The sequence below is a fragment of the Lathyrus oleraceus genome, chromosome 6 (assembly GCF_024323335.1).
Source record: "Lathyrus oleraceus cultivar Zhongwan6 chromosome 6, CAAS_Psat_ZW6_1.0, whole genome shotgun sequence".
NCBI lineage: Eukaryota > Viridiplantae > Streptophyta > Magnoliopsida > Fabales > Fabaceae > Lathyrus > Lathyrus oleraceus.
Window position 1 is genome coordinate 507,902,100 of NC_066584.1, and position 25,162 is coordinate 507,927,261.

The window sequence follows — 25,162 nt, forward strand, 5'->3', positions numbered from 1 at the left end:
GAGAGTCTTTGAACTGATTCTATTTAGTGGATTTCCTTCCTGGCTTGGTAGCCCCCAGACGTAGGTGAGTTGCACCGAACTGGGTTAACAATTGCTTGTGTCTCTTGCTTTACTATTCTTTATCTTTATCATGTTTGTATTGTTCAGATATTAGTGTCGTGACATTACCTTCGACATCTCATATCTGATACCAGAATTTCAAATAGGAATGAGTCAGAACATGACTTTTCAGTTTTTAGTTCAGATCAAGTTCAAAAAATGATTTGAATCTATTTGAACATCCCTGGGACTCATACAAATGATTTGAATCACGAGTTTAGTTGAAAAAGGTTTGATTCGAATCAAAATGAACAGCCTTAAATATCAGATGTTTGATTTGAATCACGTGTTTAGTTATAAATCTTTGATTCGAATCATGAAGTGAAAACTTCAGAAAAAGTTGAAAATTGAGACTTTTCAAGGGGTGATTCACTTAAAATTGAAAATACTTTTCAATGCTTATGGAAAACTTATTTTATGTTATGTATGAATATAAAAATGGTTGAGCCTTTTATAATGAAAATTCTCAGAGGAATTTTAATGCAAATGCATTTAATGCGGATGCAAAAATTACTTTTAATGTTCACATTGAAAGATGATGCATGAATGTATGAAGAATGCAGATGAATGTAATGAACAGACGACATAAAATTTAAAGCGAAGCATTGAATGATTAAGAAAGTAAGGAGTGAGATGCACAAACATAGCTCATACACAAACATGTATAAATCACACAACACATTTAGGCCAACAAATAATTATTCTGGTGCATACTCAAAAGAAATAAAGGAGGGTTGGAACGATCATACCAATTCTGACAATTTAGGCTTAACTTGCTACATATGAACCCAATTGGAAATCAACAAGAATAACATAAGCTTTAAACACGAACAGTCAAGTATGGATTGGGTAGAACTCGTATTGCACGTCTGAAGAACATTATCATACTCTCCTTCATAAGGCTTCAGATGAACTTTGAAACAACAACATTATGATTATTACAGATTAACACAACTTGTCAATCCCGAATCACTGATTCAATTCTTTGGCGATTGATTAACACTTCATATATATTCATTGAATATTTTATAGTTATTTGAAACTTCGGAGAATCATTACCAATAGCCACAAGACTGCCTTCAGCTTCTTTTTACAACAACATTGGAAGACTAGGTCACTAGAAGATGATATTGTTTTCTTCTCATTTTCTAATAATATTTTCCAGCATATTATAGTGTGAATTCATGACCTTTTTAATTAGGATCAATCCATAACAAACTTTAAGACATAATGTTAAAAACATATTGCAAATATCTAAGAAAAATTGTTAGTTCAATCCTAGATGAATTAAAACTTAGAGAACATCTCAAATACAATTAATGCCTTGAAGGATATTCTAGTAAGGTTTTACTTTGAATTAATCCATATAATACATTACAATGAATAGCCAACATAAGTAAATCAATGTAATTTCTTTGGGATTCATTGAACTGCATAAGCTTCCAAACGATTTGAAAAATTCGTCTAGGAACAAAGGTATCATATCCTTAACTTTTGGAGTCGCTAGACTTTGATCAAAAACCCGACCATGCTACCAACTGTTAGGTGATAATATGGATATACTAAAAGTCCTAAAGGGGGGTGGGTGGGGGGGGTGGGGGGGGGGGGGGGGGTGAATAGACCCTTATTCCCTTTAGACAATTTTAAACATTTTTAGGTTCCATAAATGAAATCAGAGATTTTAAGAAGCGCAGAAGCAAAACACAAAAACATGAGAGCTTGAAAGCATCTCAATGAATCAAGCCATATGAAATGGTACACGAGGTTACCACGAGATTGATTGTTTATAGTGCAAGTCACTTACAAGACAACCAAAGCGGCTTTAAACGAAGTGATTTTAAAACACATTACTTAGATGTTCTTAAAAATGCATAATTGACTTCATGATAATTCCATAAGATTGATACACCATAAACCTAAACTTATAAATTAAATCGTTATAAGCATGGTCTAACCTATATGGTATACAATCAATGCAATCATGCAATAATGTAACAACAAGTATGAATGGATGCTTATAAAATAAAAGAGATAATAAAAGGGAAGGATACACATAGATATATAGTGCTTCGACATTCGTTATCATTTTGCCTACATAATCAAAGGGAAAAGACTAAGGATGGGAATGGTGAACAATTCCATATAATCTCAATCAATTACTAACATTACAAGGTGTTAGTCAAGTAATTCAGTTTTGGTGAATGAATAACACACACAAAAGGTTCAATCAAGTTTCTAGATGAGTGGGTCTTGGTTCTTGGTTGTTATCAAGAGCTTGATATCACAACAAGATTGATCAACTCATTCTATAATTCACACAAATACAACAACCAAATTGCACAAGAACAAGGTGAAACAAAAATGATAAAGAATATCAAAAGGTTGGTGTTTGGAGAAGAAGAGAGAAACATGGTGTAAAGATGAACAAACTAAGAAAAGAAGACAAAATTCACATTTTTGTCTCTATGGATTACCATAGGCTTCACACATTTGTCTCTTTCACCATAAGAAACAACTATTTAAATAAGTGGTGGAAAATTGGACTTTTTAATTCATGATTTGAATCAAGAAGGATTTATGTTCCGAATCAATCTAGACAAGCCTAAAAGGGGTGATTTTTAAAGCTCACGATTCACATTATTATTTACACTTGATTTGGATCAAATGGGGTTATGATTCGAATCATGTTTAATATTTGATTCAAATCATTTGATCCATAAGTGAGTTCCAATTTTTAAAAAAGGTGAGTGACCCAAATCAAATATAACACATGATTCTAATCAAATATCAAAACATCCAAATTCAAATGTTCTAACTTGTGATTCAAGCTACTAATGTGGAAATGACAAAATAGTATTTTTCATAGGCTCAAAAAAGAAAATACAAACAAGGATCAAATGAAAATAATCATGAAATGTATAAGATTCTTAGTGGTATAATTTAGTAGCCGAAACGATTACAATCAAATGGTAATGAATAGTACAATCACATAAATGAATTGAGATGACATCCAAATTACAAATACGCAATCAAACAATAATTGAATTGAAAAAACATCAAAACACAAATGACACTTAAAGCACATAAAAGATTCCAAATGATACTATGTGGTTTCAGAAACAAGAGTACTTAGAAGCGGAACTGGCTTATGTGGCTGCTAATCAAGATGTAATAGGAGCTCAGCTTCAGACCGTGGTTGCTAATTAATATTCTATAGTCAACAAACAAGCAAAAATTAATGGTCATTTGAAGTCTGTGGTTGCAAGGCAAAATGATATGGGGTCATGTATTAAAGCCATCCTGGAGATTCTAAAGAAACCCTAGGCTTTATGACTTATCACTTTCTGTTGTTTTTGACTTTATTTTGAAATATTTTTCAATTTGACAACTATTTCTCGGGGTTTAATTGATATTTTTCTTCAATATCTTTTCTTGTTTCCTTTAATTTTTTGTTGATGACAAAAGGGAGAGTGAGATAAATAAGTATTTAAGCGTCTGGATATGATAGTTAAGAACTATTTCTTACTTAAATTATAAAGAATAATTTAATGTGATTTAAAGGTCAAATTTAATTAACCTGCATATAATTTAGGGGAAATTTACAAATCTCACCTTTTGGACTATTAGACCCATGAGGAGCTTACAAATCTCAGACCCTAGAGTCAACTTGTTAATTAAATTAAAAACTTATTATTCTTAAATACTTGTGTTTGTCATCATAAAAAATGGGGAGATTGTTGGAACAAAAATTGATTTGTACCATATCTCTAAGGTTTTGATGGTAACAAAGTATTTAAAGAATAATTGGTATGCTAAAAAATGTTCAAGTGTGGAGGATCATAGACTAAAATTTCTGATATAAACTTAGTACTAGTACTTAAATGAGCATTCAAAAAGAAGCTAAAAGATACAAAATCTGAAGGATCAGAACCTGAGAACTAGACTCCGAAGACTCAAATTCTGAAGGAGGTCAACTTCTGAAGATCGTACTCTAAAGAAAGTCAAGCTCTGAAGTTCTCAGACCCTGAAGACAATCAACGCAAGGATCAAGAAGACTTTGATAGGTTACTATCAGACTCTAAGGCCAGGCCAGTGAACGCAAGGATCAAGAAGACTCTGATAGGTCACTATCAGACTCTGAGAGAAATTTGTCTTCTTCTGATCACGTGCAGATCCAAACAAAAATCTACATAGACAACTATGATGTAACAAATAACTTCTCTTAAAGTAAAGGGATTTCAAATATCTTTTCAATGGAATTAACCATATCAAATAACATTTTAACGTCTATGATCAAGCTTCTCCAAGACTCATTTATGCTAATTATTCTCTTCAACGACTGTTTTCTGTCTCTCTATATAAGGAGCTGAAGACTTGAAGAAAGATAGCCAATTCTTGACAATAAAAAAAGTTGTTACCCTATTAAACAAAAAAATACAAGTTTAACTTAGAATTTCTTATCATTTGTCTATCTTAAAAATTCATAAGTCTTAAGAGTCTTTTTAAGTTGTATTTTGTTTACACTTCTAATTGTATATCAAGTGTAATATTCAAACAACCTTTTAAGTTAGATTGTAAGAAGTATGTTGCTTGTGTGCTTCAGTATCTGAAGTCTCTTGCTTGTGCGATTGAGTATTAAATTGTCTCTTACTTGTGTGTTTGAGCATGAAAGTATCTTACTTGTGTGCTTGAATATTTGTAATCAGTTGTGATTATAGTGAAATTCCTTGAAAGTGCAAGGGGACTGGACTACTCTCGTTTTGTGGAGGAACTAGGATAAACTTGTTGTGTGTTCCTCTTTCTTTCTATCACTACCTCTGAACTAGTTTTTATCCGTTGTAAACACTTGACTCTATCTGATTCTAGACTTTGAGTTCAAAACTTGATAAAATATTTTTTAGAAAAGAAAAAAATTATTATTCAACCCCCTTCTTGTGTTTTTCTCACCTTCAGATTTCTTACTGCTAGAGCAGCTACACCAACTTCTTGTGCAACAACGAATCTAGTAGTCTTAGATCCAACCATCACTAATGAAAGTAAGAATTGAAAATTTGGAAATATGAGGAAAAAAGATTGAGATAATGCTGAATTGAATCGAAACATGATATATTCTCGTGTTTGAGTGCAAATATTTGCTCCAATGATCGGAAGAAGTTACGAACTGCGAGAGTTGGAGGACGAATGTAAATTCGTGGAAATCGTAGGAATCAATAGTCGATTCTCATAGATGGTGCCATTGTTCCGTTTGGGAACCATAATTAAGAAAATGAACGGTGATGATAGAAAATCGCGACTTCCAACGTGGTGGAGTGGGAGGACCTTCAAGGTTAGCACTCGAACGTTCAGGTCAGTATATGGAGAGGAAAAGTGAAATGAAATCGTATTTAAAACCTGTTACTTGATTTTGACATCTTCTCTCTATATAATAGAGAGCGAATAACTAACCTACTACTAATTATAAGTGAATTACGGAGAATCGTTTGATGCATTACTGTTGAGATCTTTGATGGTCACTAGAATGATAATCTCAATGTATTAAGATATCCTAAATGGAGTAAAACATTTCTTTAATTGTTAGCCGAAATCGATATGGTCGGTATAAACTCATCTTAGGTCCGTCTAAGCGACCAAGAACAATAAATATAAAAACAATTTAAATTTATTTGATCTTTTGTTATAAAAATAGTTTATGCGAATATATTCATAAACAATTATTTTATGAGAAATGCTAAGATTACACCAAAGTTTGCAACCACGTCGTATTAATATACAATTATACTTGCATTTGTTTCTCTTAATTTTTTTTGTTGCTTTGATTTTTGTGTTAATTTGAGATGGATACAGTGTAAATACACAGTAGGAATTTCAGTGTCAACATAGCACATCTGTTAATTTAATAAGGTGTATATAAACTATAGAAAAAGACTCTTATTCAATGTTAGATTATGTGTCAAATAATATTCATATTGCCGGCTCATATAGTTTTAGCCCGACCCGACCCGACCCGACCCATGAATTGGTTCCAATTACCATTATCCCTTAACCTCGCACCAGTAACCGGAAAATCACAGAAGATGCAGAGCAATGTTTGGCGCAACTCGTATTTCGCATCATTTTCGAGATTGTGAACTCCATTTTCACTACTTCGGTGTTGGCTTTAGATTCCACACTTTCCATCTTTCTTTCCCTCCACGCCCTACAAAACCTTGTTTGCTCAGTAATGGTATCGCCACCACTTCCGGTGGCAACCGGAGCGGACTCCCGTCGAATAAATGCTACTCCGGTACTCCATCTAAGTCTTCTGGAGAAATTCCACTTCTTTTCGATTGTTTCAGGTACTTATTATGCTTCCTTAGTAAAATTAAAATGACACTAGCTTTGTTTAATAAGGGTTTCTACTTGTATGGCTATGTTGATTGTGATAATTCAGATGAAAGTTATCGAACAAGATGTATCTGAAAATTGTGGAAGAAATAGGCAATAAAGAATATGATAGTCTGTTTATGGTTTTCATTTTCTTTGTAGCCAACAAGAAGATGAACGTGAAATTGTCTCTGATGGAGTATCTGCAGTGGCAGGTTTATTTTCTCTTTCCCTTTCTGCCGTTTTATCATATGGTTTGTATCCATGTCCAACTATGCAATGGCGAATTGACAATTTTTAGAGTATCAATTTTGGTTGGAGGGAAATGTGATGATATTGCTGAACTGATTCTGTTATCAAGTTTGTCATCATAGTTTCTCACTCGGTAGCACTGACACCTTTGAAGTGTCGGACTCCGACACCGATATGACACCAACACTTAATGATTACGTTCAATTTATTCATCTTTTCAAATTATTATTGATGTCAACGTGTCGGTGTCATGTCCGGTGTCCGTGTCGGTGTCATGTCCGGTGTCCTTGTCTGTGTGTCTGTGCTTCATAGGTTTCTCGTAGGAGGAGGGTATGCTGTGGGATTTCTTTGCTTTTTTAGCTTAATATCTTTGTTAATTGATTTTTGGTGCATTATTATGTATCTTTCTTTGGGCTGTTTATGGTCTATTTTTACTCTCAACTTAATGTATGCAGATTTTTTCCTTTATTTGTGAAACTAGTAGTATCGCTTGCTTGTGTGGTTTAGGGAACTAGTACAGAAGAGCATGTGTAAAATGATGTTTTTCTCTTTGGAAAAGTTGTTGTATGTTATATTGTTCTATTACTGATGCTATAATGATACTGCCAGGTGGAGTTGTAGCATTGGGAAAGTTTGATGCTCTGCACATAGGTCATCGAGAACTTGCAATTCAAGCATCAAGGGCTGGACCTCCGTTTCTTTTATCATTTGTTGGCATGGCAAAGGTACTTGGTTGGGAACATAGGTATGATACAAAATATGCTTGTATCAAGCATATTATAAGGTTTATTGTACTAGTTTTTTGTATAGCTGGAAAATGTGTTTGGCTCTTTCTTTCATTTCATGTAATACTCCTATAATCTTACACTTCTAACGTACAAAATTTATGAGCATGGGAAAAGTTTTCTGTTGAGACTAAAATTTGTAGATTTCCCTTGCACCTGATGCATTGGGCCACTGCTATGCTTTAAGCTCATGCTAATGTTTCTCACTTTGCTGTATGATATAATTAATAGAATGTAATAAAGCATAGTTCACATACACATTATTAAAATGATTAGTGACTCTTCTTTTGTAATTTGAGCTTCAGATTAGTAACCCTTCATTTTTTATTACGCCACGTGAATAACCTATGGTAGGAAAATATTGATTAAATATAAACTTGATGGAGCCAGTTATTGTGATATCATAACTACAAACTCTAAGGTCTTTTGCGATGAGGTAAGGGTTTGTATCTCACAATTTCTTAGAAGATTTACTTTTCTCTTTATGGGAATTAAACCTGAAACATCTTGTTGGAAATTCCGTCTTCATTGCGGTCCGTCCCTAGCCGACTAATTGTGATAGTTGGTCTGCCTTCATTGCAGCCTCCAACACCTTCATTGTGTTGGGTATGGAGGGTGAATTTAGTTACACATATCTTAGAGACATGACATATGTAGTATTTATATGTTTTGGGCAGGACTCACCTTAGAAGCTAGCTGGTTTTGTAAGGTTGAGTTAGGCTCAACCGAAATTCCAAGATGGTATTAGAGTCTATCCTAAATATGTTGTTGGGCTTCCCCCAACCTCCACACTTCGGCTCATTGGGCCTGAGCGTGATGAGGTGTGTTGGAAATTCCACCTTCACTATGGTCTGTCCTTCCCGCCTTCATTACGGTCTGTCCTTCCCGCCTAATTGCGGCATTTGAGTTACCTTCAATTCAGTCTCCAACACTTTCACTGTATTGCGTATGAAGGGGTGAATTTAGTCCCACATTAAGGTCGAGTTACTAAGACAACTATTATACAATCCTCGTCATTGAAGTTCATTGGCAATTCCCAGTCGTATTGCAATATAATTTTTCCTCCAGGAAGAGGAACTATGCAATCAATGTTGTACTGACAATCTACTTTAAGAAACACAATTATGATTATGAGTATTCAATAATATTATAAAAAAGTTTGGTCATCGTTTTTTTTGTTCTTTTGGGTAATTGATTATCTATTAGTATGCACCATTTTCCCATCTTATAGTTGATAAAATAGCTTTTTGAATTGGCATAATTCTAGCAAGTATATGAACTCTTAACTCATGTTTATTCTCTAAGTTGCTGAAGATTTTGTGGCACCGTTCTCTTTTTCTTATTTACCTTGGAGGGGAACGAAATAACATGTATTTTGTCAAATGTTTCCCAAACAGGGCTCCAATAGTTGCTAAATGTGACCGAAAACGCGTTCTTTCATCTTGGATTCCATATTGTAGTAACTTGGTCCCAGAAGAGTTTCAGATAGAGTTTTCAAGCGTGAGGCATCTCAGTCCACAGCAATTTGTTGAGAAGTTATCAAAAGAACTTAAAGTGCGTGGAGTTGTTGCAGGTAAATAAGTTGCACCAGTTTTCCTTTTATCTTCTCAAGTTAACACCAAACCCGTTTACATTATCATAATCTGTTGGTATTTTCTTTTTTTCCGGAATAGGAACTTTAGCATGGTTTATTCTATTACCAATTTCATCCTCATATAAACAGTAATAGTGTCTGTACTGGAACTTCTTGCAGGCGAGAACTACCGATTTGGATATAAAGCTGCTGGAGATGCATTGGAGTTAGTAAAGCTTTGTGAGGAGTATGGAATGGAAGCTTACATAATAAAATCTGTTATGGACAAGAACCAATACTCTGCAAATATAAATTCCAGTACCGGCTCCAAAGAGAGGGGACAGGTCTCGTCTACTCGTGTCCGCGAAGCCCTTGCTGTAGGAGATGTGAGGTATGTCTCAGAGCTTTTGGGTAGACAACATCGTCTCGTATTACTGGCCACCGACCGAGAAAATTTCAGTTTTAGCCAGTATAAGATGTCTGCTCCTAAGTCATGCTTATTGAATCTAGCACCAAAGGAAGGTTTATATGAGAAGTGTTCACTTTTACTTGGTCAAGAAAATGTTATGCTATGTAGGGTAATTATTGACAGCAAGTTTGTGCATATAGAAACAGATTACGGAGGTCAGAGTGATATTTTTGGTACTCACAATTTGCAGTACTTGCATATTGAATTTGGCGATTCAAGCACTTGATTCAGTTTAGATCATGTTTCTATTTAAATTCTCAGTCTACTTCACTACAGATGATTCTTATCTGATCTGTCCCATATAAAAATTCTAAGTCTTAAAGCTGATATAAGTGATTATAAATTATACCTTCTTTCTTATTCCCTCTTAATGCATTATGCCCTCGAAGTTCAAACCAAGAGATGGAATTTGGAAGAAAAAAAAAATACAGTTTATTATCAATCATTTTTGAATCTGTTAGTTTGTGTGGTCTATTTTATTGGATTCAAGTTGACCTTGGAAGAAAGGTTTGTTTCAGAAACTAATTCATACTTGACTAAATATAAGTTTGTCAAATGGGTTATACCATTTTAAAGAACAAACTTTGAAGCAAATGAAGTGTGATTTGTATGATTACACTTTTTTTCCTTAGAATTTGATGTTTGAGTACTCCTATGTTAAACTGATAGAAACCAGAAAATTAAGTGATAAAACAGAAAATAAAACAATTCAATTGGTAGGAATGCTTTATATTATTGATGTAATACTCTACCTAATGGAAACCAGAAAATGAAGTGATAAAACAGAAAATAAAACAATTCAATTGGGAGGAATGCTTTTATATTATTGATGTAATACTCTACTTAACTACCCATAGAGCAAATGCTCCATAGAGAAATAAACTCTCTGCCTAACAGAATGCAAAACAAACTTCCACATAAATCTTATTCCAGTCTTCTTATTGATGTGGACTTGATTTTTCATGCGTGTACGAGCACGATTCATCCGTGTTTAATAAATCCCTTCTAACAACTTCTACTTTAGTTTTTTCGGGTAAGAACTTTCTCATCAGTGGACGTGTTCTCTCATACACCACCTTAAAAGGTGTAACTCAAGCTCATGTATGGTTTGTGGTATTATACCAATACTCTGCCCACCCATGACATCCATAACACCCATGTCGGATTGATCTGCAATGAAACAACGCATAAATGTCTCTAAACAACTGTTAATAACTTCTGTTTGACCATCTGTTCATGGACGGTATGTTGTACTCATTTTAAGGTGGGTGGGTCTGTTGCAAGTTGAAAATTTCTTGCCAAAACTTGCTGACAAATACTGGGTCTCTATCATTTACAATTGACATTGGAATTCCGTGCAACCTTATGTTTCCTTACCAGTCACGTCAACAAGAGTTTTGGCTGAATACAGATGCTTTAGTGGTACAATAGATGCTTTAGTGGTACAATGTATTTATATTTGGACGACCTATCCACTTCTACCATCACTCCTTCACAACATTTAGATTTAGGCAGACAAGATATAATATCCATAAATAAATTCAAATTTTTTACTCAAATAATTCAGTCTTTCAAAAAAAAAATCTTAAAATAACCCACATTTCGGATTAATTATCAAACTACTTCATTTTTCAAAAAAAAAAAGTCAAAGCACATATGACTGATCAATTGACGTCTGCTCTCTAATTTAAAGAGATGACACCAATTGTATTGGCTTATGCACCTAGTGATGTCAATCTAATTGACGCTTATGTGTTATTTTCAAATGCAGTCGTCAATTGGATTGACAACAATGTGTATTGTATAACTTTTTGTATAAATAGAGGTGTAATGGGATTCATTTTTTCACATCTCTTTCTCATTATCTTGTAATATTGAAAACATGATTTGTCTTCGTCGTCGCTAAGGGAAAATGATTTATTCGAGAGAGAAGTCTCTGATGGAGATGCTCTTCTAGAACATCTGTAGTTTTGAGAAATTATAGAGGGAGTTGATTCGTCGGTTATATAGAGACATATTTGAAGGCGAAAAAATTAAAAGTATTAAGAGAAACGATGCACTGCATGGGTGGGTGCAAGTTAAAAATGGAAGCACCAAAATGACAATGTCTTAACTAACGTTGTGATGCCAAACAAAGAAAAACCAACTCGTAATTATATGGCTTGGTACAGGTCGGTTGAATTTGAGTTTCTCTCTGGGGATATGTAATTGTACGACCCACGCCAAGTCACTTACATCCAAGAAGCTTCAACATCTAACCCCCCACAAAATTACCATACTCACAACCCATTACCCAACAAGATTATAGGTCCACAAACAGACATAACTACGACTTTAACATGCCAAACACCCAACCACAATACCAAGAGTATACCCCCGTACCACCATCAACAAAAGGGTCATTATCAAGACACCCAACATCGATATGCTCCTAAGACATCATCCTATCATAGCCTCCATAGTCAAAACACTCAGCGATCATTTAACACCAACCGTCCCTCCTACTATAGCCAAGAAACCCAAACATCCCAAAACCAAAACATGCAACAACCAGATGCCTACCAAACACCACTATCTCATTTCAACATTTCCCCAATGAATCATTCACACTAATGTCACCCTTCAATCGACCTGGTTGCACCTAAATTACTCAAACACACCCAATTACTCTGACATGGGTCACGAACTCAGCTATGACGGTAGTCCTTCATTGCATACACAGGACTACGTGGAATTATCTGAACTTCTTAAAGAATTTGTTGTAGGTGGTGATGTTGTTCCTCAAACACCTGGGATGAACCAACACCGTGGACCAGGGCCACGCGTTATGGTAGTTAGGAAATGTGGAACCGAAGGTCGGTTGGATCATCCAGGTCAACGACAATAGTATTTTTGGTCTTCGTATGTAAATGCAACCAGGGACGGAGTCAGAAATATTAACAAGTGAGGGCAAATAAAATTTTAATTAAATTATTGTATGATTAACTTATTTTTAATGTTATTAAAAATATACATTTTTATGATGTAATCAAATTTTTATTTAATATTTAATATTTTATATTGTTAGATATTTGATTTTTCACAAAGTTAGTGTTGAAACGGAAAAAAAAAATATACATCAACAATTTAAAATAATTTTTCAATGTCAATCAATCAACAATTTATATTCCTCCAAATCACATATATATTTTAATGTAAAACTATTTTATAATTTCAAGGCACCATCTTTAATCTCTATTAAAATATATTTTTATTGCTCATAATTTTTGTACACAAAATAAAAAATAATTTTAAAAATAAATCTGTTGATTTATAATATCAAAAGATAAATATATCAATATATATAAAATATTTTACCAATATTTATTTAAAAAAATATTAATTTAGTAGAAGAAATATCTTAAATTATATTTAAAACAAATATTAGTTATAAAAGTATTATTACTTAAATAATATAAAAAATTTTAGTATAATTAATTTTTAAAAGTAAGTGGGGGCAGCACCCCCCATTGCACTATATGTGCCTCCATCCATAAATGCAACCTAATATTAACATTACTATTTTCGATTTCGACTTTTATATAACATATCAATTATTAATAATAAAAAAATTACGCAATACACACTGATGTCAATCCAATTAGCGACTGCATTTAAAAATAACATATAATATTGATTTCGATAAAGTCTATGCACTTGTTGCAAGGCTGGAGACAATCATAATTGTTGTGTCGACAAAAACATATAGAGGGTGGAAGATACATCAGTTGATGTAAAGTCAGCATTTCTGAATGGACCTTTAGAAGAAGAAGTCTTTGTCAGTCAACCACCAAGATTCGAAATAAAAGGATAGGAGTCGAAGGTGTACAGATTGAGGAAGACTCTATATGATTTGAAACAAGCCCCAAGAGCTTAGAATAAAATAATATATAGCTTCCTGATTGAAGCAGGTTTTACAAAGTGCGTCTTTGAACATAAAGTGTATATCAATGATACATACATGGCTAGTTGAATCATCATATGCCTATATGTAGATGACTTGTTGATTACAAGTGTAGATGAAACAAAGATAAGAAGAGTCAAGTCGAAGTTGATGCAAGAGTTTGAAATGTCTGACCTAGGGAATTTGTTATATTTCTTAGGTATGGAGTTCAAAGACACGAGTGAATGAGTGTTCCTGCACTAAAATGAGTATGCCTAAGATATCTTAAAGAGGTTCAAGATGAGCAACTGCAATGCAACTCCTACGCCATTAGAAACTGGAGCAAAGTTGAAGAAGAAGATAAATGATAAATTGGCAAGTACGATATTCTACAAACAAATCATTGGATCCTTGATGTATCTTTGCAATACCAAGCCAAAGATTTGTCAAAGTATTAGATTGTTGAGTAGATTCATGGAGAAACCCCAAGAATGTCATCTCACTACAGTTAAGAGGGTGTTGAGATACATAAAGGGTGCCCTTGATCATGGCGTGCTGATGCCAAGGAAGAAGAAATCCAACATAGATGCAGAAGTATATGGCTACATTGATTCAGACTTCAGTGGAGATCACGACAAAAATAAGAGTATTGTAGGCTACATATTCAAGATCAAAGGCGCTCCAATCTCATGGAGCTCTAGGAAGCAAAGCATTGCGACTTTGTCATCATGTGAAGCTAAGTATGTGGTTGCATCATATGCAGCATGTCAAGCAACATGGATAGAGATGTTGCTCGAAGAGCTCAAGATAACGGAACCTAGAAAAATGAAGTTGTTTGTCGATAATAAGTTAGCTATCGACATGACGAATCATCTAGTATATCACGGTCGAAGTAAACACATATAAATGAGGTATCACTTTCTGAGGGGTCAAGTTAACAAATGAAAGTTTGAACTTGAGCATTGCAAGACAGAATGACAACTAGTTGACATACTCACCAAACCCTTGAAGAAAGTTTGATTCGACGAGTTGAAGAGAAGCATCGAGATGAGAAGTCTCAAGAACATGAATTATAGGGTGTGTTAGAAGTTATAATTCGATATTATATTAAAAGATAACATTCGACTATGTTGAAGTAGTTAGTCAAGATTCAAGAGTTGACAAAATCAAATATAATAATCGTCGTGTGGAAGTAGTTATATTAGTGACACATTAAGAAATGTGTAAAAAAATATGTTTGAAGATGCATTTCTAAATTTTAAAAAGTGTTGTAACTTTTCCACCTTGTGGGAAAATACTAAGTTTAGAGAGCAATTTCCAAATTTAATAATATGAAATCAATTTAAAAAAAAACACGATTCTATTTGCCCAAAAACAAATAATGAGTTAGGTGTATTTTAAACTATTGTTAAATAATTTGAGCCATATGGTGCAAGTGCGATGCAGGGGTGTAAATAAAAAAAATTATCCATTTTTTTACTCAATTGACCACTGAGCGTGTTTGCCTAACCAGTTGAGTTAACTCACTCAAGTTTGGCCGCAACGACAAGAGAAGGGGCAAAACACAACCACCTCCGTTCAACACCGACGAAGCACCGTTGCAACCGCAAGGTAACGTTTTCTTCTTCTTTTTTCTTCCGATGTCGCGATTCTTTCTGATTTGACATCTCAACCCATGGTTTCCACCGCCAACATTGTTTATTTGCCGATAAAATATTTCAATTTGTTTAATTTTTCTTTTCTGATTTCACAGTTTGTTTACAATTCAGTTTCCAAGGATTTATTGTGGAAGTTGCAATCAATATCTGCAAAATCATTTTGATTAATTTTCCTTTTCTTATATTTATAGAACAATTAACAGAATGTTTCTTAGAAGAATTGGTGCTGCATTTCCTCCATCAAAAAGGATCTTCAGCTCTTCTGTTATCCATGACTATGCAAGTTCCATTCAAGAACTCAATAAGGTACACTACTCTTTTGCTTTGCAATGTCTTTTCTGTTTCCACCAAATACGTATTAAGTTGCTATGTAGCACTCACACCTCTAAAAAAGTGTATCCGTGTTACTGACACTGACACTTGTGATTATATTTGATGAATGTGTGGACGTATCAGTGTAGTTGTCATGTTTCTGGTGTCCGTGCATTCATAGTTAAGTAGTGGTGAAGTGAGTAATAGCTAACCAAATTTCTCTGTGATTTCTGTTTTGAAGTTAACTAACTTATTTGTGCTAAGAAATTTTAGTAGAAGTATTATAATCAATGTTAAATTGCTTATTTTTGTTTCAGGAAATGGAAACTGTATTTGGGGAACTTCCGCCAGATGAACTACCTACCTCTGTAAGCAATAGTCCTGCGAGTAACGAACCTCACTTGTCATCTCGAAGCACAGGTGAAAGTTCTTTTGAATTGACTCATACCGGAAATTCAGGAGAAGCTCAAATGGTAGACGTGTCTCCAAAAGAAAGTAGTAAGAGAACCGCCACCGCTGTTTGCAGAGTAGTTCTTGGAAAGAAGGTGTTTGATTTGGTATTAGCCAATCAGATGGCCAAAGGAGATGTGCTTACAGTAGCGAAAATTGCTGGCATAACTGCTGCAAAACAAACTAGTAACCTGATTCCGTTGTGCCATAACATAGGTCTTTCACACGTGCGAGTTGATTTGAGATTGAATCATGAGGACTTCAGTGTAACAATAGAAGGGGAAGCTGCTTCAATGGGAAAAACTGGAGTTGAGATGGAAGCAATGACGGCAGTGTCTATTGCTGGCTTAACAGTGTATGATATGTGCAAAGCTGCTTCAAAAGGTATAACAATTACCGATATAAGACTTAAGCATAAATCCGGTGGAAAAAGTGGAGATTATTCATGGGGACAATAATGGTTTTGGAGCTAGCTTTGAGGAAGCATAATTTGATAATAGCCTTTTACTTGTACCATCATATACCGTCAAATTTAAGGTAAACCATGGTACAGTGTGATTGCCTCCTATTACATTATCACTTGTAAATTAGGATTTGTTTAGCAGTTAACTTTAGAATTTTAAGAATAAGATCAATTGTTTGCAAATAAATCAATAGTTGATGTTACCACTACATGCATAACAATGGATTAAGATATCAAAAATTGATTTTCTTATTAATAATTGAGATGTATTAATCTTTGGTTACTCTCTGAAAGTAATTGCGCTTACTTTAAGCAGGACTGCAGGAGATGTTTTTGGGTCAATCTCTTCACCTTTTTAATATCATTTTATTACAAGGTCAGACATGGCAACCTAGGCAGTATTATGTAAAAGAGTGGTAAAAGTGTTGAATAATTTAATTTTAGATTATAGGGTAAATATCATCTGATTTAATTTTGTTGACAGTATCATCCAATTTTAGTCATTTATTAAAGTATAATATTATAATGATTCTTGATGACTGCCCTTTGTTAGACTCTATCCACTCTAATCTCCATCTTTTAAGTGATGTTGAAATTTGAATTCAATGCTACCTTGTAGTTTCTCATGTTATAAGTTCTGAATTTTGATTTTTCTAAACTAGTGCGTGATCTCATTAATAAGCTTCATGATAAGTTTGCCCTAAAAAAGTTAGGCAATCCTCTTATTTTCTAGGCATATAAGTCAACTTTCAGACTCATAGTTCCTGTTATTAACTCAGTCCAAATATAAGAAGGATCTTCTGTTCCTTGTTATTAACTCAGTCAAAATATCTGAAGGATCTTCTATACTCAGTCCAAATCTATGTTACAAAAAGCGGCCGGCGCGGCCACGATCGCATCGCACTGCGACAAAAACGGCAACGCCACTTCAGTGTGAACTGGTCCGGCGCGATAGTGGAAATCGGGTGGAGCAATCGAGTTTTGTGGGTCAAAGCAGTACGGGGGTGGTTCGGAAGCGGTCGGGTTTCAAACCGGGTCGGGTCGCAGGTTTTACCCATTACTTAAAAAAACCCTAATTTTTTTTCCAATTCTTCTTCAGTCTATCGCGCTTGGTAACGTAAAATTGCCCTTCGTCTTCGCACAACACAACCGTCTTCGCACATCACAGTTGGGACACTGTTCATCGTCTTTTTGCTTCATCTTCTTCCATTGCGTATGTTCCTCCATTGCTTCAGGTTGGTTCTTCCTCCTCTATGTTCTGGTTCATCTTCTTCCATTGCGTCTCTTGAAAGTAAAAGCAGGGTTGTGAAGGAAATTATTGTAGTAATATACCAGTTTTTATGTTTTGGTTCTTATGCGTTCATTACTGCAATAACATCACATCATTTTTTTGTCTACTGTAATACCAACTTTCATTAATGCAATACCAGTTTTTGGCAACAAGTTCTAGTTTTTCTCTTCTTATAAACTGTTTTCAAAACTTCTGGTTCTTATGTTCTGTTATGTATGTTTTGTTTTTGTTCTGTTTTTTTTCCCAACTGACAACTCCAACTCCTCCTACTAGTTCTATTCCACCATCATCATCCAATGATCAATCAGTTGCTTCTTCTGCTAAGCAATACAAACTTATTGGTGATATAGGATGAAAATATAATCATTTGAAAGACTTCAATAGTAAGAGGAGGGTTACATGTGAATTTTGTAACGAAACGTCTACCGATGGATTTCTAGGGCAAAACAACATCAATTAGGAATAAAAGGAAATGTGAAGCCTTGCACTCAAACACCAGAAGACGTTAAATTGATTTTGCAGGAGTATGAAGATAAGAAATTGGCCGCAGAGAAACCTATGTTAGGTGAAATGCATGAAGATGATGATGAGGCATCACAATTGCTAGACATATCTAGGATTTGAAGTGAAAACAGGTCAGCTAAAGAGGGGAGTATGTCGGCTGCCAAGAAGAATACCAAAGGTCCCTTGGATGTAATTTATTATAGAGAACCAGAGGAAACTTTGAAAAAAGGAAAGCAAACAAGTTTGAATGAAGCTTGTGATAAGAAAGCAAGAGCATGTTATTGCCAATACATAGCTCGTTTCTTTTATCGGAATGGAATTGTTTTCAATGTTGCAAATTCAAAAAGTTTCAAATTGATGGTTGAACCAATTGGTATGTATGGTGCACATTTGAAGCCTCCAAGCTATTATGAGTTGAGAGTTCCACTACTTCAATATGAGTTAAAACTTACACATGAGATGTTGAGTACCAATAAGCAAGAACAAGTAAAATATGGGTGTTCCATAATTTCTGATGGATGGACTGATACAAAAGTTGTTTGAGCTTTTGGATAGCTTTGTTGAAGAGAAAGTAATGTTGTGCAGCTAGTTACTGATAATGTAAGCAATTATGTCTTGGACGGTAAACATCTTCAAGTATCGAGGCCAAAAATATTTTGGACTCCATTTGTTGTTCACTCTCTAGACTTGATGCTAGAAGGTATCGGAAAAATTCCTAGAGTAAAAAAGGTTATGCAAAAAGGAATGACTCTCGTGGGCTTCATTTACAACCATTAATTGGTTTTAAACTTAATGAAGAGAAATTAGAAAGTGAGTTAGTTAGAAGTGGAGTCACAAGGTTTGCGACAAACTTTCTTACTTTGCATAGGTTGCAGACTTTAAATGCAAAATTTAGAACCATGTTCACTTCTGAAGAATGGTTGAACTTGAATGCAAGTAAGGAGGTGAAAGGAAAGAAAGCATCTGTTATAGTACTTCAAGTCTCATTTTGGGAGGATATTGTGTACACTCTTAAAGCTATGGGGACTCTTGTAAAAGTACGTAGGCTTGTTGATCATGAAAAGAAGTCGACAATGAGTAACATCTATCATGCAATGTTGGAAGCCAATGAGTTAATTACAAAAAACTTCAACAACAATGAAAACAAGTATAAAGATATCATTGATATTGTTGATAGCAGATGGAGTATTCAACTTCATCATCCATTACACGCAGCTGGATATTATCTTAATCTGAAGCACTTTTATAGCAATCCAATGATTGAGAATGACGATAAGTTGTTGGATGGCCTTTATGCATGCATTGATAAGCTTTATGCAAGTGTTTGAGTTCTTTATGCCATCCATGGAGAGTTGTTGAAATATAAGATGGGTGTAGGCCATTTTGCATTGAAGGAAGCGGTAAGGCAAATGGGTGATGTAGTTGCTGGTAAGTAACTAAGTATATTTGGAAATAATTTTTGTGTATATATGCTAATGCAAATAAGTCTTGCATTGCAGCTGAATGGTGGAGGAGGTATAGAGCAAAAACACCAAATTTACAGTAATTTGCTATTAAAATATTGAATTTGACTTGTAGTTCATCGAGTTGTGAGTAAAATTGGAGTGCTTTTGAGTATGTAAGTAGTTGATATTAAGTTATACATTCAAATTAATAGTTTATATTTATCATTTAAACTAACACTAAAATTATAATATAGATTCTCTCCAAGAAGAGAAATGGAGTTGAACATCAAATGTTGCAAGACTTGGTTTTCATCAAGTATAATTAAAATTTGAAAGAGCACTTTATCAGTGATAATTTGATTGATCATGTGGTCATGGATGATGATATTGATACCAATAACATATGGTTGTTGGGAGGTGAAGATGAAGCTCAACCCAATAATGATGATATGGTCTTTGATGGTGATGATTTGTCTTGACTAGATGTTGAAATTGCAAGTGGTGTTGCTGAGTCTACAACCAAACAACATTGCAAAAGAAGAAAACTGCGTCTCCACCACCTCCACCTTCTTCATCTAGATCTAAGCTAAAAGCAAAGAAAGTGGTAGTAGTAGATGATGAATTTGGTGATCAAGAATATATTGGAGAGGATGAAGAGGATGCTAGTGTCGAAGGAAGTGCTAATGAAGACTTAGATTTTAATAATCCTTAATTTTTATTAGAGTTTGGATGTTTAGTTATTTTAAGATTTAGATGCTTAAGTGTTTGTTTTCTTGAATTTTATTGCTATTTTAGAAGTATGTTGCAATGTTTTTTTGCTTAAGACTTATGCTTTTTAATGGTATTTAGAATTAGAAGTATGCTATTATATATTTGGAAGTATTTTATTGCTTAAGAGTTAAGACTTCATGAAGTTTGAGTTTTTTTTATATATATTTACTAGTATGTTTTTAGCATGTAAGTGTCATTAAAAAAGCGTCTGTGTTGCTCCCCGCTTCCGCGTCGCTCCCATATTGGGATTGACCACGACCGCGCCGCGCCATTTTCCGAGATTAACAACATAGGTCCAAATATCCGAAGGATCTTTTGTCAAAGAGTCAACATGCATACTGTAAATGGTGTCTCCACACCTATGTCGAGTCATTCTAAATTAAGCAAGCATGACATTTACGTGTTCCATGATCCTCGTTTTTTTTTTCAAATCTTAGTATACGGACTTGCAACTGACGAATTCAAGAGGACTAATCTCACCGTCCACTTGCGGGGACCCCGTTTAAAGTCAGAGCAAAGCTCTATATGGACATGACCAATTACAGGAATTGTTTGCACTTAGCGGAATTTGAACCAGAAAACTTGAAAGGAGCACTCTCAGGACCAAAGCCTCCACCACTAGACCAAACCTTGAGGGTTTCCATGATCCTCAGTTATATAGGTCTATTAGGGGCAACTTATATGTTCCATGATCCTCGATTATATAGGTCTATTATAAGGGCCCCCAATATGCAACATTAACTAGACCTGACTTATGCCACCTCCAATGATAAAAAAAGGTAAATAGAAATGAAACTAACCAAGAAAATTTGAAACGTGAAGAAGGCAACCAAAACAGAGCAGAACGACGATGTCAAGAGTAAAAGTGATAACGGCCGTCGAGAGCAACAATTTGATGAGAGCAAGTTTTTGTGACTTAGGGTTTAGTTGCTGATTGTGTAAACAAAGATGGAGAAGGATTGTGTGGTGCAAACTTTGGGCTTAATAGTTGGTTGAATAAAAGATTAAGTGAGTAACTATAGTCATCAGTTCGGTCCATCGATTTCGCGGTTTTTAAAAACTAAAACCAAGAACCAAACCAAACCACCTCGAATCTTATCAGTTTGATTTTTGAACCGAACAATATTTTTATTTGGTTTGATTTGAATTATCGACTTAATTGATTTTTCCTAATCCACTTACAGTCCTACCATACTAAACTAGCCTTAAATATAATTATATAGGCAAGTTAAGTAACTAAGAGCTAATTAGGATTTAAATTAGATAGAACGGGTATTTTGGTATTTTCAGGGAGTATATAAAGTGAATTTTGAAGAGAAAAATTTCAATTTTGGAGTTGCAAGGAAAAAAAGGGTTTGCAATGCATCAATGGAAAAAGACCTAGAGTTACAAGCTAATAAACCATGATCAAGTAAATAAGCTTCATCCTCCGAAATTCAAGAATTTGATTGAATTTGAAGTCATTATTTCTTCTTAATTATGTTCTTGTACCTTGAATTCAGAAGCAACACTAAGATGTGGTTCTTCTAAATCTTGTCTTAGTTAGGGCTAAGATAGGATTAAACATCACATGTCTAAAATAACTAAATACTTGTTTCTTTTTATGATGAATATGCATTATGAAACTCTAGGGTAGTGAACATAATATGTGCTAGAATTTCTTCTTCTTATTTTACATGTATTGAGAGCTATGATTATGCATGTTCTTTATCCAAGTAAGTATTTTACATGTATTGAGAGCTATGATTATGCATGTTCTTTATCCAAGTAAGTTAGGAGTCATTAAAATGTGTTAGAGGGTTTGAAGCTGAGAAATCATGGAACATATAAGTTATGTGCGGGTGAATCGATTCAATAACTTCTCATAATTCGATTCAAACTTGATTTTGGCACAACCTGTGTTTGTGATGTGAATCACCTGTTAGGCATGAATCGAAATATGTAGTCAGTAATTAAATTATGAATTTTTAATTCGAATCACAGAAAATATATGATTCCATTCATGTAAACATAAAGTTCCTAATGATGTTTTAGACTTAGAAAACCCTAATTTAAGACTTACAATGATCCTTAAGTCTTATGAAGTGATCCTAGGCTTGATTAACATCAAGAAATCGCATATGATTCATGGTAAGGTGGAGTCAAGTATTGGTAAGGATTGAGGGCGACTTATGTTACAAGTTTCATGATTGTTATATTTTGGGACAAATTTGGATGGTTTAAAATATCAAGTGAAAAGACAATCCTAGGCAGAGTTATCGATTGTGGCCGCGAACAACGCGATCTCGGGCGGTCCGGCCGAAACGACCACCAGTCGCGCAAGAAGAGGGTGGTAGGGCACTGTTTGAAAACGTGACATGACAGATATTGCTGGAAATGCGGGTTGCGGCCGACTATGTTTCTCTAATTGTTTTGCAGATGCAACGGAGAAGAAAGGGAGTGGTTAGAGTTTTATTTGAGTGTGTAACCAAATGGATTAGGTTAAGAATAAAAAAAACTTTTTAATTGAATACATAACTGAAATGGACCTTTGAGTAATTTTATATTTGGATATTTTAATTATTAAAAAAAGGCATATTAACCCTTTACAATATGCTAATAAAACTTAATAAATATAATAATATTAAACATAATAGATATAATAATATTTAATAATAAAAATAATAATAACATATATCAGAACAAATAATTAAGTCTTTAATCCATATTTATTTTATTAATTTGATTATGTATTGTGATATTTTAGATTAAGTTTTATTACATAAGACAAGTATCAAATTTCTCCAACTCAGATGTATATGTATCCAATAACGAACTTAAATTTCTTATATATTATTCCAGTGTTTTAAAACACGGTCTGTTCCGGCCAATCGGATCCGTCAGACAGTGAACAAGAGGATATAGTAGGTTGAAAAGGTCAAAGAATCGAATATGTAATTGACTTGATAGAAATCGGTGTGATCCTATCAATTCAACGGTCAAACTAGTAAATCGTTGAATTTGTTGAATCGACGGGCTACACTTTTTTTTACTAGCATATTTGACAAATAATAAAAAAGTTCAAAATTGAAATAATTTCTCCTCCCTCATATCCTAACTCAAAATATGACATTTTCATAATCTTAATAATCTCCTTATCATCCATTAATTCATCTCAAACTCTTTACTCTCATAATGAATCTTATTCCTTATTATAGAACTAGTTCTTGTTATTTAATATTATTATTATTAAATTTATTATTTTCATTTACATTATTTTTATCGTTATAAAATTTAATATTACATTTTTGTTTTGTATTTAGCATTTGCCATTTGATTTGAATGATTTTGTTAAAGATTTAGGATTCACTTTTACTTTTATTTGATGTTAAGACTTGAACTCAAGTTGATTTTGGATATGAAATAATAATCATATAGAAATAATTTTGTGCTATTGCATGTTAGGAAAAAATCTATCTTTACTTTATATGGATTTGATTATTGAATTTGGATTCTTGAGTTTGCTTCTGTGTGTATTTTTGTGTCTGATTTTTTTTCGTTTTAAATCCTATTTTTTTTATATTAAATCGGCCGAAATAATTAAATAGGATTAATGATGATTTTATTTCGATGTTATTTTAATTATTTTTTAGTGTTTGATTCTATTTGATTTTAACTAGTTTTATTTAATTTTGTATCTAAAATAGCATTAAGGGCATTTTTGGACTTTTAAAAATTAATAAAATTCTAAGACCAGCCTAGCGGCGCTACCCATTAAAAGACATAAAAAAAGAAAAATGCACTCCTACATCAAAAGATATATTACATTGTATTTTAATGTTCACTAAATATTATAATAATAAAATATTATTTTATAAAAATATATATATAAATTATTTTTTTTATTAAAGAGTATTGTGTGATTAACCAATTTTATAATTTTATTAACCAACATTTAACATTTTATTAACCAATTTTGTTTTACTATTAAAAATTATTTTTATATCTGAGTTTTATTAACTAACTTTATAACTTGGTTAACCAATTTTTTAAATTTCATTAACAAATTTTGTTCTACCACTAAAAACTATTTTTAATATATGAGCGTTTATTAACCAACTTCATAACTTCATTACCCAACTTTGTTTACAATACAAATCACTGTTCATGCATTGTGCACGGGCACTGTTCAGAAGGGTATTGTTCATGTGCACGCACTGTTCATGTACGATTTTACTATTCACGATACTATTCATCGTATTTATGAACAGTGCATACGGTGTAGGTGTAAGTTTTAGTGAAAGAATAGCAATACTAATTAAAAATTAAAAATTCAAAACATACCACGACAAAGGAGACACGTGGTACATAACATCAAAAACCAGAAAAAAAACTCATCAGGGAAAGAATAGAAAGGTGGTCATTCTATAGAAAAAAAGAAAAGAGAAAGTATTTTCCACTGATTATTTCCTTCCTCTTCTTCAGCCAATGCAACATCATTCTTTCCATTGCTACCACCCTTTTTTTCACCACCTCAAAACCTTGATAAACTCCCTCAGCCGTCAGTGAGCTCTCTCTAAATAACCATCCCTCTGCACACCATCTTCGAATAACCACGATACATACACTGTCCAAACATTCTGGCAATTTACTCATCCATAACCACATTGTTAACCTTCCATCCCTCCTCAAACAACCCAAACAACTCCATAAATCTTCACTAATCCGATAACCTTTCCATTTTTCTCTTCTCGTCGGAATTAACCCCACCAGAAACAAAGCTCTGCCCGCGATCACCATTCTTTTCTTCTTCAACCAATCACGAC

The 25,162-nt window shown here is 33.8% G+C and overlaps 4 protein-coding genes across 4 annotated transcripts; all 4 read left to right on the forward strand.

The window, feature by feature from the left end:
• Window positions 1–6,086: 6,086 nt before the first annotated feature.
• On the forward strand, window positions 6,087–9,901 carry LOC127091363 (FAD synthetase 1, chloroplastic). Its single transcript, XM_051029986.1, has 5 exons — window positions 6,087–6,434; window positions 6,625–6,677; window positions 7,324–7,459; window positions 8,897–9,072; window positions 9,253–9,901. Exons 1-5 carry the CDS (start codon window positions 6,184–6,186, stop codon window positions 9,765–9,767), a joined length of 1,131 nt encoding a protein of 376 aa, XP_050885943.1. The 5' UTR covers window positions 6,087–6,183; the 3' UTR covers window positions 9,768–9,901.
• Window positions 9,902–13,763: 3,862 nt separating this feature from the next.
• Window positions 13,764–14,369, forward strand: LOC127096465 (secreted RxLR effector protein 161-like). The gene has a single exon (XM_051035030.1). The coding sequence runs from the start codon at window positions 13,764–13,766 to the stop codon at window positions 14,367–14,369; it is 606 nt and encodes a 201-aa protein (XP_050890987.1).
• A 483-nt stretch (window positions 14,370–14,852) lies between these two features.
• Window positions 14,853–16,629, forward strand: LOC127091365 (cyclic pyranopterin monophosphate synthase, mitochondrial). Its single transcript, XM_051029987.1, has 3 exons — window positions 14,853–15,074; window positions 15,313–15,427; window positions 15,751–16,629. The coding sequence occupies exons 2-3, from the start codon at window positions 15,326–15,328 to the stop codon at window positions 16,339–16,341; spliced, it is 693 nt and encodes a 230-aa protein (XP_050885944.1). The 5' UTR covers window positions 14,853–15,074; window positions 15,313–15,325; the 3' UTR covers window positions 16,342–16,629.
• Window positions 16,630–18,291: 1,662 nt separating this feature from the next.
• Window positions 18,292–19,469, forward strand: LOC127096466 (uncharacterized). The gene is made up of 3 exons (XM_051035031.1): window positions 18,292–18,627; window positions 18,727–18,841; window positions 18,940–19,469. Exons 1-3 carry the CDS (start codon window positions 18,292–18,294, stop codon window positions 19,467–19,469), a joined length of 981 nt encoding a protein of 326 aa, XP_050890988.1.
• The last annotated feature ends 5,693 nt before the right edge of the window (window positions 19,470–25,162 follow it).